General features: G+C 40.0%; 1 protein-coding gene across 1 annotated transcript in view; it reads left to right on the forward strand.

The window, feature by feature from the left end:
* Nucleotides 1-13,140, forward strand: part of LOC143594521 (serine carboxypeptidase-like 18) — a 38,936-nt gene extending 25,796 nt beyond the window's left edge. The window contains exon 8 of the mRNA XM_077073813.1: nucleotides 13,007-13,140. Coding sequence (XP_076929928.1) covers nucleotides 13,007-13,140 — 134 coding nt within the window. The remainder of the gene's footprint in view (nucleotides 1-13,006) is intronic.
* Nucleotides 13,141-15,154: the final 2,014 nt, after the last annotated feature.

Raw genomic sequence — 15,154 nt, forward strand, 5'->3', positions numbered from 1 at the left:
TCTAATCTTATTTATTCTACATATCCATGGGTCATGGGACAAAACAGATTTGAAAAATGGGTTATAATATTTCTTTTAATTCTCTAATCTCTCATCTCATTTATCATAGTTATCCACGGGTAATTGGTCAAAATAATTTTTGCAAATGTTGTATATAAAAAAATAAAATTTGTAAATTTGAGATTTTAGACTTCTTATTGTTTGTTTATATATTTTATCTTCTTTTTACCTTTAATTCTGTTCATTAATTTCTTTTAGATAATAGATCTTTTTATTTTTATTATATGATAAATTCCGTGTAATACATAGGTTAAAAAGCTAGTTAATGATGATATAAAGAGAGAGACATAGATATCATATCTAGATTTAGGAATATTGTTTTTTAATACTCCCAACTTTCTCTCATTGGTAGATAACACTCCCAACTTTCAATTTGTCACCCGCCACTCCCAACTTTCACCCTATTTTCTTGTACCACTCTCCGTCTAAATGAACACTGTCTAGTATTTGTTATCGAGTCTGTAATATAGTTAATGGTTTGTTTATGGTTTGTTTTGTAAACTAGCGAAGTTATCAGCAAGTTCGCTATGGCGAACTTGCTGATCTAGCGAGGTTACTGACAACTTCGCCAGTGGCGAAGTTGTCGTGTTTAAATAGAACGTTTCAGCAGAGAACGTGAGTTAGGGTTTTGGTTTTACGTTTTGTTTCGTTTTGTTCTCTGTAACAGTGACCTACTGTCACGTGTTTGGTTATTCAATATAACGTGTTTACCTTATAGCTCGTGTTCATTGTTCGTGTATTCAATCTCTACAATATCTACACTCGTACCTATATACGCAGGGATTCCGCACCTGCGTTGTTAGAGATTTCCCGTGTACGATCCGCGTTCAGGAACCTTCAATTGGTATCAGAGCGATCGGCTCGATTGTGAGGTTCGGGATTTCACGCGGGTGTAGATTTCGTCTCATTTCGGGTGTTACCGGGACGAGTTTTTGGTGTGTTTAATCATTCAAGCTACCTACCAGTGTGTTTAAGCCTTTAAACCTTCAAAATTCTCGTTAAAATCCGAGTTTCAGATCTGAACTGTTCTTCGTGTTCATCGGGCGAAGTTACCGTTCATCGGGCGAAGTTGCTGAATTCAGGCGAAGTTGCCGTCACTGGAGATTAGGGTTTCGGCGAAGATATAAGGATTAGCGAAGTTAACCACAACTTCGCTTACCTCATAAGTTCGCCTTAGCGAAGTTACGAACAGGCGAAGTTGACTTTGGGCGAAGTTGACTTCTCGGCGAAGTTAAAAAAAAAAAAAAAAAAAAAAAAAAAAAAAAAAAAAAAAAAAAAAAAAATAGTCTTCAAGAAGGATGTCATCAATCAACATCTCAGACTTAGTCAAAATGGAAGTCGAAGCGGGATCTGCTACTAAGGCCCCAAGATTGCTGAAAGTAACCGATTTTGTGGCGTGGAAGGATAGGTTCATTCAGTATATTAAATACCAGGATGCAAAGATGTGGGTGTGCATCCAGGATGGATATATTCCACCGTCAATGGAACACGAAGGTCGGGATGTGGTAAAGAAGTACAGCCAGATGGAGGAACAAGAGAAAAAAATGTATGAGGCCGAGAGCAAGGCCCATGCTGCGATTACTATGGCTCTTCCTCAAGAGATTCTCCATACATTCAGGAAGTACACTTCTGCACGAGAGCTTTGGGATGCTCTTGAGAATAGATTCGAAGGGAACGCGGGTATTCGTGCCTCGAAGATTAAGCTGTTAAAGACCCAGTTCTCTGTCTTCAAGCATTTGAAGAACGAATCGCTCGATGATATTATCACCCGATACTATCATCTAATGACAGAGCTGAACAATTATTCGATTGCTTACCGAGAAGAAGAGATCGTTGAAAAGCTTCTCGATGCTCTCCCACCGAAGTGGGAAATGTATACCGTGTTAATGAGGGAAGACAAAGACTTTCCTAACTGTGACTTAGAAACTGCAGTGAACAAGCTCAGAACGTATGAGCTTAATATGGTTCGAAAAGAGACACCAACGGATCAGGTTCAAGACCCTGGTATGTATGGTGCCAAAGTTAACTCAGGCTCAAGTTCGAAGTCTGAATCTGCTGCTTACTACTCCAAAGGAGAGTCAGGAAATGTGTCAGTAAACATGAACGGTGATGTTTGCTTTGTTGCTGGAGGATCAAGTACTTCAAAGCCTCAAGCATCCACGAGTGGTTTCTCTGAAAATTCCTCAAGCAATAATTATTCCAAGATGCCTATGAGTGTCAAATCTGCTGAAGAGCAGTTTGCAGTCTATGCATCATTTATTGCTTCCTATGAAAACTACATCCAAGGGAAGATTATGGACCCTGCCGTTCTTGATGAGGATTATGACCAGATTGATGCTGACGATTTGGAAGAAATGGATTTGCAATGGCAAATGGCAATGATCGTGAGACGGGTAAAACGTTTTATGAACAAAACAGGAAGAAAGTTTGTTGGTGGTAGGCCTGGATTTGACAAATCAAAAGTAAGGTGCTACAATTGTCAACAGTTCGGGCACTTTGCTAGGGAATGTAGGAATGAGAGAGTTGAACGGGGACAAGTTAGGCCTAACCAACACTCTGGAATTAACCGCGAGATCAATGCCATGTTAACTAGAGAGGCAGGAGAATACAACTGGAACCAACACTCAAGTGGTTTGGGTGAACAAGCACACATGGCTGAGACTGAAGCTGTAGAAGTTGAGAAGGTTGATGGAGAGAAGAAAGCAAATGAAGAAGAAACTGCTTTCATGGCGAACGATCAGGATGGTAGATCCAAGGTATGTCCCAAAATTATTTGTGCTAATTGTGAAAATTTGACTGAGCAACTAACCAATATAACTGATCAGTATGTCAAATTAGATGCTGAGTTTAAAACTGTTAAAGAAGATCACCATTTCATTAAAGCAAGAGAAAACAGTTATAAAGTTAAGATAAAGGCTTGTGAAAAAGACATTAAAAGTCTTAAAACTAAACTTGCTGAGAAAATAGAAATTATTGATCTTAGTTATGAGGTTTTGGAAGAAAAGACAAAATTGATTGCTGATAGAGATAAACAGATTGCTGACCACCAGGTAAAGGTGGTGGAACTGAACCGCAAACTTGAGCAGTTCAGAAACTCCTCGGCTATCCTTGATCACCTTGTGAGTGATCCAAGTACCTCTGCAAAGAGGGCAGGAATCGGATACCACGAGGTTCCACCACCCTTTAACCATAATTACACTTATAATCCAAGTGTTCAGAAATCTGTTGATTTTGAGATTGCTCAGTCAACCCCAATTAGAATTACTAGTGTCAAACCAAGTGTTAGCTGTGGCGAAACAAGTTCGCCTGTTTCTAGTGTGAATATTTCTGTATCAAGTCCAGTCTCATCAGATTCGGATATGTTGTCCGAATCTGGTCAGACAAAAGAAAAGGTAGAATTACCCACCAGTGGAGATAATGATAAAGTTTCTAAAAAGAGTTCTCCACTCAATCCGTACGTCCCACCTTATGTGAGACGAACGGCTGGTAATACTACCTCTACATCCAAACCAACATTTGACAAGAAAATGGAGAATAGATGTTGCTTTAGATGTAACAGGTTAGGACATCTTGTTGCAGATTGTCCTTTGAAACCGAGATTTAGAGATGTGAAGCCAAATAAAAATGAGAATAAGCGTCATTTTATTCCAGCTAAAAATGAAAACTTTAAAAATTGCCAAAATGTAACGAATTCAAGTTTTCATAAAAACCAACCTCATTTTTACAACCAAACCACAAGAAATAACACTTTCTATTCTCAAAGGTTTGGAAGGCATTACACTCAATCTGCAGGGAGATTCCCTAACAGGACGTACAGAAATTATCCTGACGCTAACTTAAGAAAGCCAGGGTACGGGATGTATCGATCCAAGACCAACTGGTCTTGGGTCCCAAGATTCTAACTCATTGTTTTATTGTGCAGGAACAGTTGAACAGGGCTGCCAACAATCTTTGGATTGTAGATAGCGGCTGTTCCCGGCACATGACTGGCAACAAACACTTGTTGCAAGATTTAAAACCTGTTCAGGGAGCTAGAGTTAGTTTTGCTGGTGAAAGTGGAGGACGAATAACTGGAAGAGGAACAGTGTCAAATGGGAGGATGACACTAGAGAATGTGAATTTTGTGGAGGAGTTAAAGCACAATCTGCTAAGCGTGTCGCAGATTTGTGATAAAGATTATACTGTCCATTTCACGAAAGATGAAGCGATTGTGTTAAAGCCTGGTTTTCAAATACCCGAAGAATGGATTGTGATGAAAGCTCCACGTGAGACAAACACTTATGTGATGGATATGAGGTCAACTGTAATGTTAACTGGAGAATCATGTTTACTGACAAAAGCTAGCGAATCTGAATCGGAGCTGTGGCACAGGAGGATGGGACATATTCATCTTCGGAAGATGAACTACCTTGTCAGAAATGGGCTTGTGATTGGTGTTCCTTTAAAAAATTTCAACTTTGAAGATAAATGTATTGCATGCAAGAAAGGAAAACAACATAAGAAAAGCCATCTCACCAAGAAGATTAATTCAATAGGTGGTACTCTAGAGTTACTTCATATGGATCTCTTCGGTCCAGTGAATGTACAAAGTCTTGGCGGTACTTCCTACTGCTTGGTGATAACTGATGATTACTCGCGATACTCGTGGGTATACTTTCTGAAAACTAAAGATGAGACTGCTCAGATGGTAAAGAATCTAATTACAAAAGTTGAGAATATCATGAGCAAATCAGTTAAGTACATCAGAAGTGACAATGGGACGGAGTTCAAAAATTTTGAAATGGAAATCTTCTGTCTTCAGAAGGGCATTGAGCATCAATTCAGCGCTCCGTATACTCCACAACAGAATGGAGTAGCTGAAAGGAAGAACCGAACGTTGATAGAAGGAGCCAGAACTATGCTGGCTGACTCAAAACTTCCTGTGATGTTCTGGGCTGAAGCGGTGGCTACTGCCTGCTATGTTCTGAATCGGGTGTTAACGGTTAAGAAGCTTGGAAAAACGTGTTATGAGCTTATGCAAGGAAGGAAGCCCAACTTGTGCGGTCTTGAGCCATTTGGGTCTCCTTGTTCGATTTTGAAGCCTAACTCGAAATTTGGGGAAGTAGCTGATGAGGGAATCCTCGTTGGTTACGTTGTTGGGACCCCCAACAGACGGATCTTCAATACTTCCACTTGCAAGGTGGAGGTGGTCTGTAACACTGACATTACTAGTTACCAACCGCCAAAACCAAGCAATGGACCGGCGGAGCTCTTTGATTATGTTAAACTTTTTAAGTCGTTTAACGTGCCTGATCTGGAGATTTCTGAAGTGGAAGAAACTACTGCGACGAAGATGATTTTTGATGACGAAGAGAATTTACTGCACCATCAGATGACTGAAACATCTCAACCTTCCACATCAAACCCTTTCAATACCCCTGCGGCCTCAACTGAAGACGAATTCATTAATCCGTTTCACTCTCAGCTGAAACAACCATAGATGAGCTCTCTTCAAACTTAGAAGACAATCTGCATGTCGGTGCTGTACCGACCACGAGAATTCACAAGAATCACCCACTGGAGAATGTTATAGGTGATGTGTCCTCCGGTGTACAAACCAGAAGTAGTTTGACCGAGAACACCTGTGTCCTATACCAGCATAAGAGACACAGGTATACTGAATGAATGTTTGTACTCCTGCTTTATAAGCCAAATTGAACCAAAAAATTATTCAAATGGCTTTAAAGGACAGCTCGTGGGTCGATGCCATGCAGGAAGAGTTGGCTCAGTTCAAGAAGATGGAAGTGTGGACTTTGGTTGAAAAACCAAAGCATGTGCATGCTATAGGCACAAAATGGGTGTTCAAATGCAAGAGAGATGATAAGGGAATAGTCGTGCGTAATAAGGCGAGGCTGGTGGTTAAAGGTTTCAATCAACAAGAGGGTATTGATTACAATGAAGTTTTCGCTCCTGTTGCCCGGTTAGAAGCAATTCGACTGTTTTTGGCATTTGCTGCTTTTAAGAAGATGAAGGTTTTTCAGTTGGATGTTAAGAGTGCGTTCTTAACGGGAAAGTTGATGAGGGTTGTGTATGTTGAGCAACCTCCGGGTTTTCCAGACCCGGACTTTCCTGATCACGTATACAGGTTGAGCAAGGCATTATATGGGTTACATCAGGCTCCTCGGGCCTGGTATTCAACTTTATCTGATTACTTGCTGGAAAATGGTTTCGAGAGGGGGTTGATAGACAGCACGCTTTTTGTAAAGAGAGATGATGTGACTTCCTGCTGGTTCAAGTCTACGTGGATGACATAATTTTTGCAGCCACAAGAGTATCCATGTGTCAGGATTTTGAGGACGTCATGAAGAAACGATTCGAGATGAGTGCAATGGGTGAACTAACTTTCTTTTTAGGTTAGCAGGTGGATCAAAGGAAGGATGGTATGTTCATTCATCAACGAAATATGTTCATGATGTGCTGGAAAGATTCAAGATGGGGGACAGTTCTCCATTTGACACACCAATCTGCGTCAATCACAAACTGGGAACTGAATCAGACGGTGACGCGGATGTGGACCCTACTCAATATCGGGCGATAATAGGTTCTTTGATGTATTAACTGCTTCTAGACCTGATATTATGTTTGCTGTTTGTCTTTGCGCTCGTTTCCAGGCAAACCCAAAGGAATCTCACATGAAGGTGTGAAGAGGATCTTGCGGTACCTCAAAGGCAAGCCGAAACTAGGGTTGTGGTACCCGAAAGGTGGAGACTTTGAACTGATAGCATACTCGGATTCTGACTATGGTGGTTGTAATCAGAGTCGGAAGTCAACAACGGGAGGCTGCCAATTTCTTGGAGGAAGATTAGTTTCATGGCAGTGCAAGAAACAAACATCGGTTGCAATTTCAACATGTGAAGCTGAATACATGGCAGCATCCAACTGCTGCTCCCAGGTTTTATGGATTCAGCAACAATTGCGCGACTACGGTTTGAATTTTCTACTCTCTCCCATTTTAATTGATAACACTGCCGCAATCTCAGTCATTAACAATCCTGTGAAGCATAGTAAAAACAAAGCATATTGACATTCGTCATCACTTCTACGGGATTGTGCTGAGAAGAGACTCATTAAGATCGAAAAAGTTGATACTCTTGAAAATCTTGCTGACTTGTTCACAAAAGCTTTTGATAAATCAAGATTTCTTAACCTGATTGAGCTTAACGGGATGGTCAATCCCGAGTAACCTTGTTTACCTTAAAAAAAAAAAAAAAAAAAAAAAAAAAAAAAAAAAAAAAAAAAAAAAAAAAATGTCTTTATTGCTTAAAATTAGTCGGTTATCTCAGTTTGATGGACATCTCCTCGGATATGTTTTGGTCCTTGTTTTCGATTTAGGAGATGAGGATAGCCATTAACCGGAAGACTGAAAGTAACTGGGGCAGTCTTGACATGTTTTCTTTCAGTTGCTGAAAATTAGTCGGTCATTCTTAGTAAGAAGGACACATACTTGTATGTGGTCGGTCCAGTTGATCCAAGGATCTTCAGGATAGCCGTTTACCTGATGACTTTGACATGATTGGGGCAATTGAAGTCAAAATTTTTTTTTGGGAAATGAAATTACTTTTCAAGTCTATTACTTCGTAAGAAGTTCTTTGCTATGTTTAACAGAAAATTGATCCAACCTTGGAAAATGATAGATATACTGATTGTGTGTGCTTAGCTAGTGAAGTTATTAGGCTTAAAAGGCTTTAGAACAGTCATTGTATGTCATGGTGATTTTAATGGTGCGTAAAAGTGTATGTGATACTAACTTAAATTTACTCGAATTTATGTGGAAACTCCTTAAGAGTTTTGCATGGCTTCATACATATCTTTTCGAATGATAGGCAGAAAGGCGACTACCCAGTCATACACGAGCCCGTGAGTGTTCTGATTCCCGTAAAGAAAGCATCTCAAGACACTGCAGTGATCCAGATTCGGGACTTGCAGTAGTTTAGTACTCCGATGTAAATACTGATGTTGATTCAAAAAAAAAAAAAAAAAAAAAAAAAAAAAAAAAAAAAAAAAAAAAAAAAAATAAATAAATAAATTTTATTCATGTATCATTTTTGTACTTATGAGAAATAGTGACAATCAAGACGAGAACCGAGACTTCTCAAGATTTCTCAAGTTTGGAGTAAGAAGAAAACGGGAAGCAGACAACAAGTATCTACAAGTTAATCAGACACTATGGGTCGAAGTCAATTCGGGGTGACGTGGGTATAGCCAAATACGCTTTGAGAATAGATAGAAGTCATCATTACCTCTGAGTTGTTGCCATCTTAAATTTTTGAGCTTAACCGAACCTTAATCCGTATCACAGAAACAATGATAACCATTTAAGTTATTACATGCTTACAACCTGTCTCTCTATGTCATAATACAGCCAAACACGGATCCAAGTGACAGTCACATAGCTAGTATGATTCCTGTTCGGATCTTTTCAAAAACGTAGTGGTCCCTGACTAGACTGAATTTGATCCCTTATTTCGTTAAAATTATATAAGTATTTTCTGTTACGTAGTTTTATTTTATTTTTATTATTTTATTATTATTATTGGTTACTTGGACATAATCATTTTAGTTATAACTCTTTTTGGAAGTTTTCAAGGTTAAATGACAGATTTTTCAACTTAAAGGGCTGATTTTGAAGGTACTGGCGAAGTTGTTGAATTTGGCGAAGTTGTTGAATTTGGCGAAGTTGTGCTTAACTTCGCCATGGCGAAGTTAATCGTAACTTCGCCAGACACAACTCCGCCCTATATATGTTCTGAAACACTGTAGCTCTTTCATAAATCTTCCGGCGAACATATAACCTCAAATCCTTCGGCGATCTTTATACTCAATCGACTTTTCGATCTTGTGTTTCTTGTTACTATTATTCTTGTGGTATGTGTTATCTCTTGCGTCTTACCTCTCTCGTTCGTAATAGTTTACCCGGTTCGAGACCTCGGATCGTCGGTTTTTCAAACCAAGTTTTTCCGACCCTTTGTTACGTGCTCATGGACGAGCCTTACGTCTCAAATCCTTTGAAATATGTTGTTCTTCACTTATAAATCATCGATTTTGTCCGAAAACCATCGGACAAAATCGATTGAATCTCAACAGTCGCTGGTTCTGGTTCTGGCGAAGTTTAGGTTTTGGCGAAGTTATCATCAACTTCGCCAGTGGCTGAAGTTCGCCAATGGCGAAGTTGTCCCCAACTTCGCCTCGGCTTAAGTTCGCCAGTGGCGATGTTAACCGTAACTTCGCCAAGAATTTAACTTCGCCTATTTCCAATGCCTTATCAGTTTTCAGACGAACTTAAGGACGAAGCGAAGTTGTCTCCAACTTCGCCTCATCCTTAACATCGCTGTACTGGTTACCTCACAACTTCGCACTTGGTAAACCGCGAGCTTGTGATTTCGGTTTTAAACGGTTCTAACTTGATTTGTTTTGTGCAGATATGGCTGCTGTTGGAGGAACTGGTGGTAATGACGGTGATGACCAACGACGACAATTCTTTCCATCCCACAACCAATATATCACCTTAGATCCGGATGCACGAGGCTTAGATGATTTCAGGGAGATTATCACATTTCTCCAGCGATCAAGGATATTTCATGCTTTAACGACAACATTGCCCATCTCCCTACCAAACATTGAGGACTTCTGGGAGACAGCTTACCTTGATTGCAGGGCTGAGCCTTCGGTGATTAGAGCAACCGTAAATGGCCAAAACATACAATTCTCTTCTGAGGATATACGGTTGGCTCTGCAATTCGGCGCAGAAACCAGAGATGACCCTACGGAATTCACAGCTCCTTTCCGTGATGGAGCATATTTGAGAATGGGCTATTCGGGTCCACTGGGGGACTCACAAGGAGGAAAGGCTTTCTGCTGGACCAATGGCGGTTCTTGATGCATGTGTTGATTGTTTGCATGTCCGGCAGGAAGGCGGGGACAGACGGAATGGGGGCGACGATGCAATCGGCTATGCTTGCGCTGACTTATAATCGCAGATACTCATTTAGTCAGATGATATTCTATGAGATTGATCGCCAAATACGGGCTGCGGCGCGCGAGCGATTCACTATGTATCCGCGCTTCTTGCAGATGATTATCAATCACATTGCTCCGTCTCTACCGCAAAGGCGCCCGATACGATTCGTTGAGTGTGTCACTAAGCGTATCTTCGCTCAGTGCAGGACGTCAAGCGCTCGGAGCAACCCTGAGCGTCGTCCCAGGCATACTCCTCTTTTCGGGTATCTAATTAACCCAGAGTATGTCCATGCAGGCGGGGATGAGTTCAGGGATCCACAACAACATCAGGCGGCAGCACCTCATGCTGTATCTGCTGCGCCTGTTGTCACTTCTGCTGCTGTGCCAGCTACTTCATCGCAGGCTGTGTCTACTGCTGAAAACATTGATCTGGATGCTGCTTTCAGTGGACACGGTCTGTTCGATATGGATCTCTCGGGTAATCAGTATTTGGGTACTACCTCAGCGGCTACTTCGGTAGCTGAAACCGAGCTGGATGAAACATTTGCTGAGGCCAGACGGTTGTTGGTGACTCGGGAGAGGACAACGGGTAAGCGGCCGAGGGCTGTGGATGAGGATGAAAATGATGAAGATGAGGAAGAGGCAGTCCAAGTTGTGCTGAGACGCTCACGTCGAGAACGACAAGGTATGGCCACTGGAGCGGGGGAGACTTCAAGGTACGTACGATTTGCTCCGCCTGCCTTGTCAGGTATGTCTCTATTGCCTACTACTGCACAGGTTACTGCGGTCGAGGCGTCGGCACCAGTAGTTGTGTCGCTACCACCCCAACTGGTTGATCCCCCGGTGGTAGTTGCACGCTTCGTCGAATCAACAATTACAACAACTGCAGGGTTACCTAGGGTACCACCTGCGGTCACTTCTGCTACTGAGGTTCCACCAACTCCATCGCCTGCTTCAGACTCTGAACGGATTGCTTCGCTGGAGCGTATTGTTACTGAACAATCGAAGACCATTGAACGCCTAGTGGAAGCCAATCAAATCCAAGCCGCCCTCCTGGTAGAACACGGACGAGTTATCGATGCCTTCAAGGAATTCTTGGCATCTCAGGGGGAGACGACTTGCAGGGGCGATGAGTTGAGAACAAAGAGACGACAAGATCATGACGATGATCCCAATGCACCTTCGGGTGCAGGTGGTGAGCTGCCAAGAACCTCTCAGGCTCTTGGGGCTTCCACAACTGAGGGGGAGTCAACTGATGCAGCGGGTGATGATGTTGTGGATGTTGATGACGATGCTGATGTTGAAGATGTCATCGATGCTTTGAAGGACTTAGATGAGGAGGAGGATGATGACTGTGTGAATGATGATGACGTGTTGCCCGTGGAGGAGATAGAAAGGATTGGAGAAAAGATTGATGTGGTAAATGTGTTGGAAGAAGGAGAGATCGTGGATGATGCAGTGGAACATGAGATTCCAGCTGTTGAAAGAGCAGATTTTGGGGATAAGAATGTGGTAGATGAGATGGTGTGGGAAGAGCAGCCTAGATGGAAGGAAGAATATGCTCATTGGTTTGTCAAGACCAAGAAGCCTGCTATTCCAACCATGTTCAGAAAGAGCTACAACATTAAAGGGTATGCAGAGGCGAAAAAGGGGATTATTTGTTGGATTTATGATGAACAGCTCAAGTTGTTTGTGGTGAAGCGTTATGATGGCGTTCAATATTTCAAGAGAATGTTGAGATCGTTCAACACATTGCCTGAATGCGAAGTAAAGGACTTGGCCAGGTTGGGCCTGATAAACAGAAGCAACGACAATATGGCTAGAATGATTGAGAAGATAATGTGGAAAGAAGGAGTAAAAGAAAAGAAGTTCGAGTTGCTAAAGCCACAAAAGGGAAAATTAGTGAAGGATACAGAAAGAGGTATGAGAGCAGATGGTAAACCGTGGATGGTGATGAAGTACAAACCAGTCCGATGTATCAAGGAGGTACCCATGAAAACTATGCCTCAAAATGTACTGAAAGATCTGAAATGGTGGTATGTGGATTGCGAGACAGCTGAGGCGGTTATGGAAGATGAGGACGAACAAGAAGTACTTCGGGTTTATGACCCGATGCATCTTGTTAATCTATCGCAGGCTGATCTGGAAGTGCTGAACAACAAGAAGATCTTCTACATTCCTGCTTGGAAGGATCAAGCGAGGAAATATCAAGGAGTTGTGTCGGTTTGTGTGAGAGAAGGGGCGCACGCGTGAAAGTGCAAGATTACAAGACTCAGAGATCAAGATATGAAGCTACTGCCAAGGGGGAGTCTGTTGGTACATGTTTGTCAGTAGTTCATAGTCTAGTATTTGTTATCGAGTCTGTAATATAGTTAATGGTTTGTTTATGGTTTGTTTTGTAAACTAGCGAAGTTATCAGCAAGTTCGCTATGGCGAACTTGCTGATCTAGCGAGGTTACTGACAACTTCGCCAGTGGCGAAGTTGTCGTGTTTAAATAGAACGTTTCAGCAGAGAACGTGAGTTAGGGTTTTGGTTTTACGTTTTGTTTCGTTTTGTTCTCTGTAACAGTGACCTACTGTCACGTGTTTGGTTATTCAATATAACGTGTTTACCTTATAGCTCGTGTTCATTGTTCGTGTATTCAATCTCTACAATATCTACACTCGTACCTATATACGCAGGGATTCCGCACCTGCGTTGTTAGAGATTTCCCGTGTACGATCCGCGTTCAGGAACCTTCAAAACTTAAATCTGATAACATATAACCAGAGGGAAAGATAGAGAGATTTCAATAATAAAGAGAGAAAGCTGATGAGAGTGAAAGAGATGGTCTACCATTTTTTCCGTCGACGGTCCGTAATATTTTCCGACGAAAGTCTGATATTGCATCCTTGTTCCTCGCCAAATCCTGTAAAAACACAAGGTTAGGACTGTGGTGATTTGTACAAGTACAACAACAAGGGTGGATGTATGCGAAGAAGGCGGCGGCGGCTACTAGGGTTCCACCACCGTCATACCCCGGCAATGCATTAGACGAAAATGAAGGTCACAGGTTCCGTTCAAACACTAGGGGAGGACCTTGAAACATATTAGAAATATACAAAAACACCTCCGGTGACTGTGGAAGCAACGACCGACAACGGTCTATTACCCAACCCCGCCTGAAACTCTAACCTCTGTAATATGTAATTAACCGGCCTGTCTGCAAATTGTTACTCCCCTATTCTGATTTGAGTTACAGTGATTCGTAATTTGATGTTGTTTATTTGTTAATATGAGATGGGGTGTAGGTGGTTTTCAAGGAAAGGGGGGGGGGATGTTGTAGGTGGGTTGATGTTGATGAAACGGAATCGTGGGATCGATTCGTAATGTTTCCTATATGGTTTTTTACCGACTCGATTGCAAACACTAAAGAAGAGGGGTGATTAATGACTGTAAGTGGCAGTGGTGGTTGGTGGATGTTAGTGGTGGTGGTGGTTGGAAAGACGAGATAGCCGGAAAACTTAAATTCGTCGGAAAAAACGAGGTCGCCGGAAATGGAGGCAGTGTGTAAAAAATAAAATTTCTGTTTTACCCCCTCAATTAATTTGAATGACATTTTTAGTCCAAAACATTAACGAGGTTAGTGTTCATTTAGACGTGGAGTGGTATAAGAAAATAGGGTGAAAGTTGGGAGTGGTGGGTGACAAATAGAAAGTTGGGAGTGTTATATACCAATGAGAGAAAGTTAGGAGTATTAAAAACCAATATCCCCTATATTTATGATATAGAGAGGGGAGAGAGGGATATATAATGTAGAGAGAGATACAAAATGATAAAATACAAAAATACCTTTTAAGCAAACTATTAAGTTTGGTCAACCGGATAATATGGCTATCTCCTAGCCACATAACTGGGTTTTAAAGGTTCTCATGTTGAATTTGAAATCCGTTTATCATTTTCCATATATATAAAAGTTCTAAAAATTAAAAAAGTAAAGAAAACCGTGTTTTTACATGTTTTGACGTGTGGTTTTCAAAATTCTCACAACTGGATTGGTTCTCAAAAGAACATGTCTAGGAAGAATAAGAATAAATCATAGCCATTGGATCATATCAATCAATGGTTGAGATTTAAAATTACAAAAAACCGTCATAGTTTCCTACAATTACTCTTTCACCATTATAACCGACATAGCTTCCTATAATTGTTCTTTCACCATAGGTTTTAATGCTAAATGTCAAAATTATATTGGTTCTTATCATTATAAGGAAACAACTTCTTTTTATTTGAACCCTTTCTGTGTGTATATATATATATATATGATTGAGATCGTGTGACAACCATTTTGAAATCAAGAACGTTGAAAACCATTTTAGATCAACACAAAATATTCTTATTAAGAAAAATAAAAAAATTATAAAACAAAAAAAATGCGAAAATAAAGAGTAAAAAACAAAAAAAAATTATCTTTCATTCCGGTTTCATAAGAAAAATAAAAAAAATATCGGTTAAGCAAAAATTATACATATATGTATAATACATATTTTTTAGTTTAATACATGTTATTCTTTATACAAATATGTACAACTAAAATAAATGATATGTAAATGGAGATTAAATAAAAATATACATATGTGTATAATTAGTTTTTTTTTTATGAAACCGAGATGAAAAATAAAAATTTTATTTTTTCTTTACTTTTTTAAAATTTTCGTTTATTTTTTGTTTCCTATTTTTTATAATATTTTTCTTAAAGATTTTTTTTGTGTTCCAAATGATTTTCAAAGTTCTTAATTTCAAAAATTCTCTTAGGATATATATATATATATATATATATATATATATATATATATGCTAAGTATATATAGTCATTTTCCTTTGTCTAAGATTAATAAAATATAAAAGTAATAAAAAAGAAAATAATTCTTGTTTAAAAGTGGGTTTTTGAACTTGATTACACTATCTTGTATATAACTATACTACTTTATTCATAAAATTAGCACATTAATTTAATTTGTATTTGATACAAACTATAATCAAATATATATAAGCATGGTGAAAATAATATAATGCTACAAATTTCAACTTATAGTGCACAAGCCGTACTAATTTGGA

Source organism: Bidens hawaiensis, unplaced genomic scaffold, assembly GCF_021521415.1.
Source record: "Bidens hawaiensis isolate Kalapana, Puna unplaced genomic scaffold, B.hawaiensis_p1.1 tig00043768_1, whole genome shotgun sequence".
In the NCBI taxonomy this organism is placed as follows: domain Eukaryota; kingdom Viridiplantae; phylum Streptophyta; class Magnoliopsida; order Asterales; family Asteraceae; genus Bidens; species Bidens hawaiensis.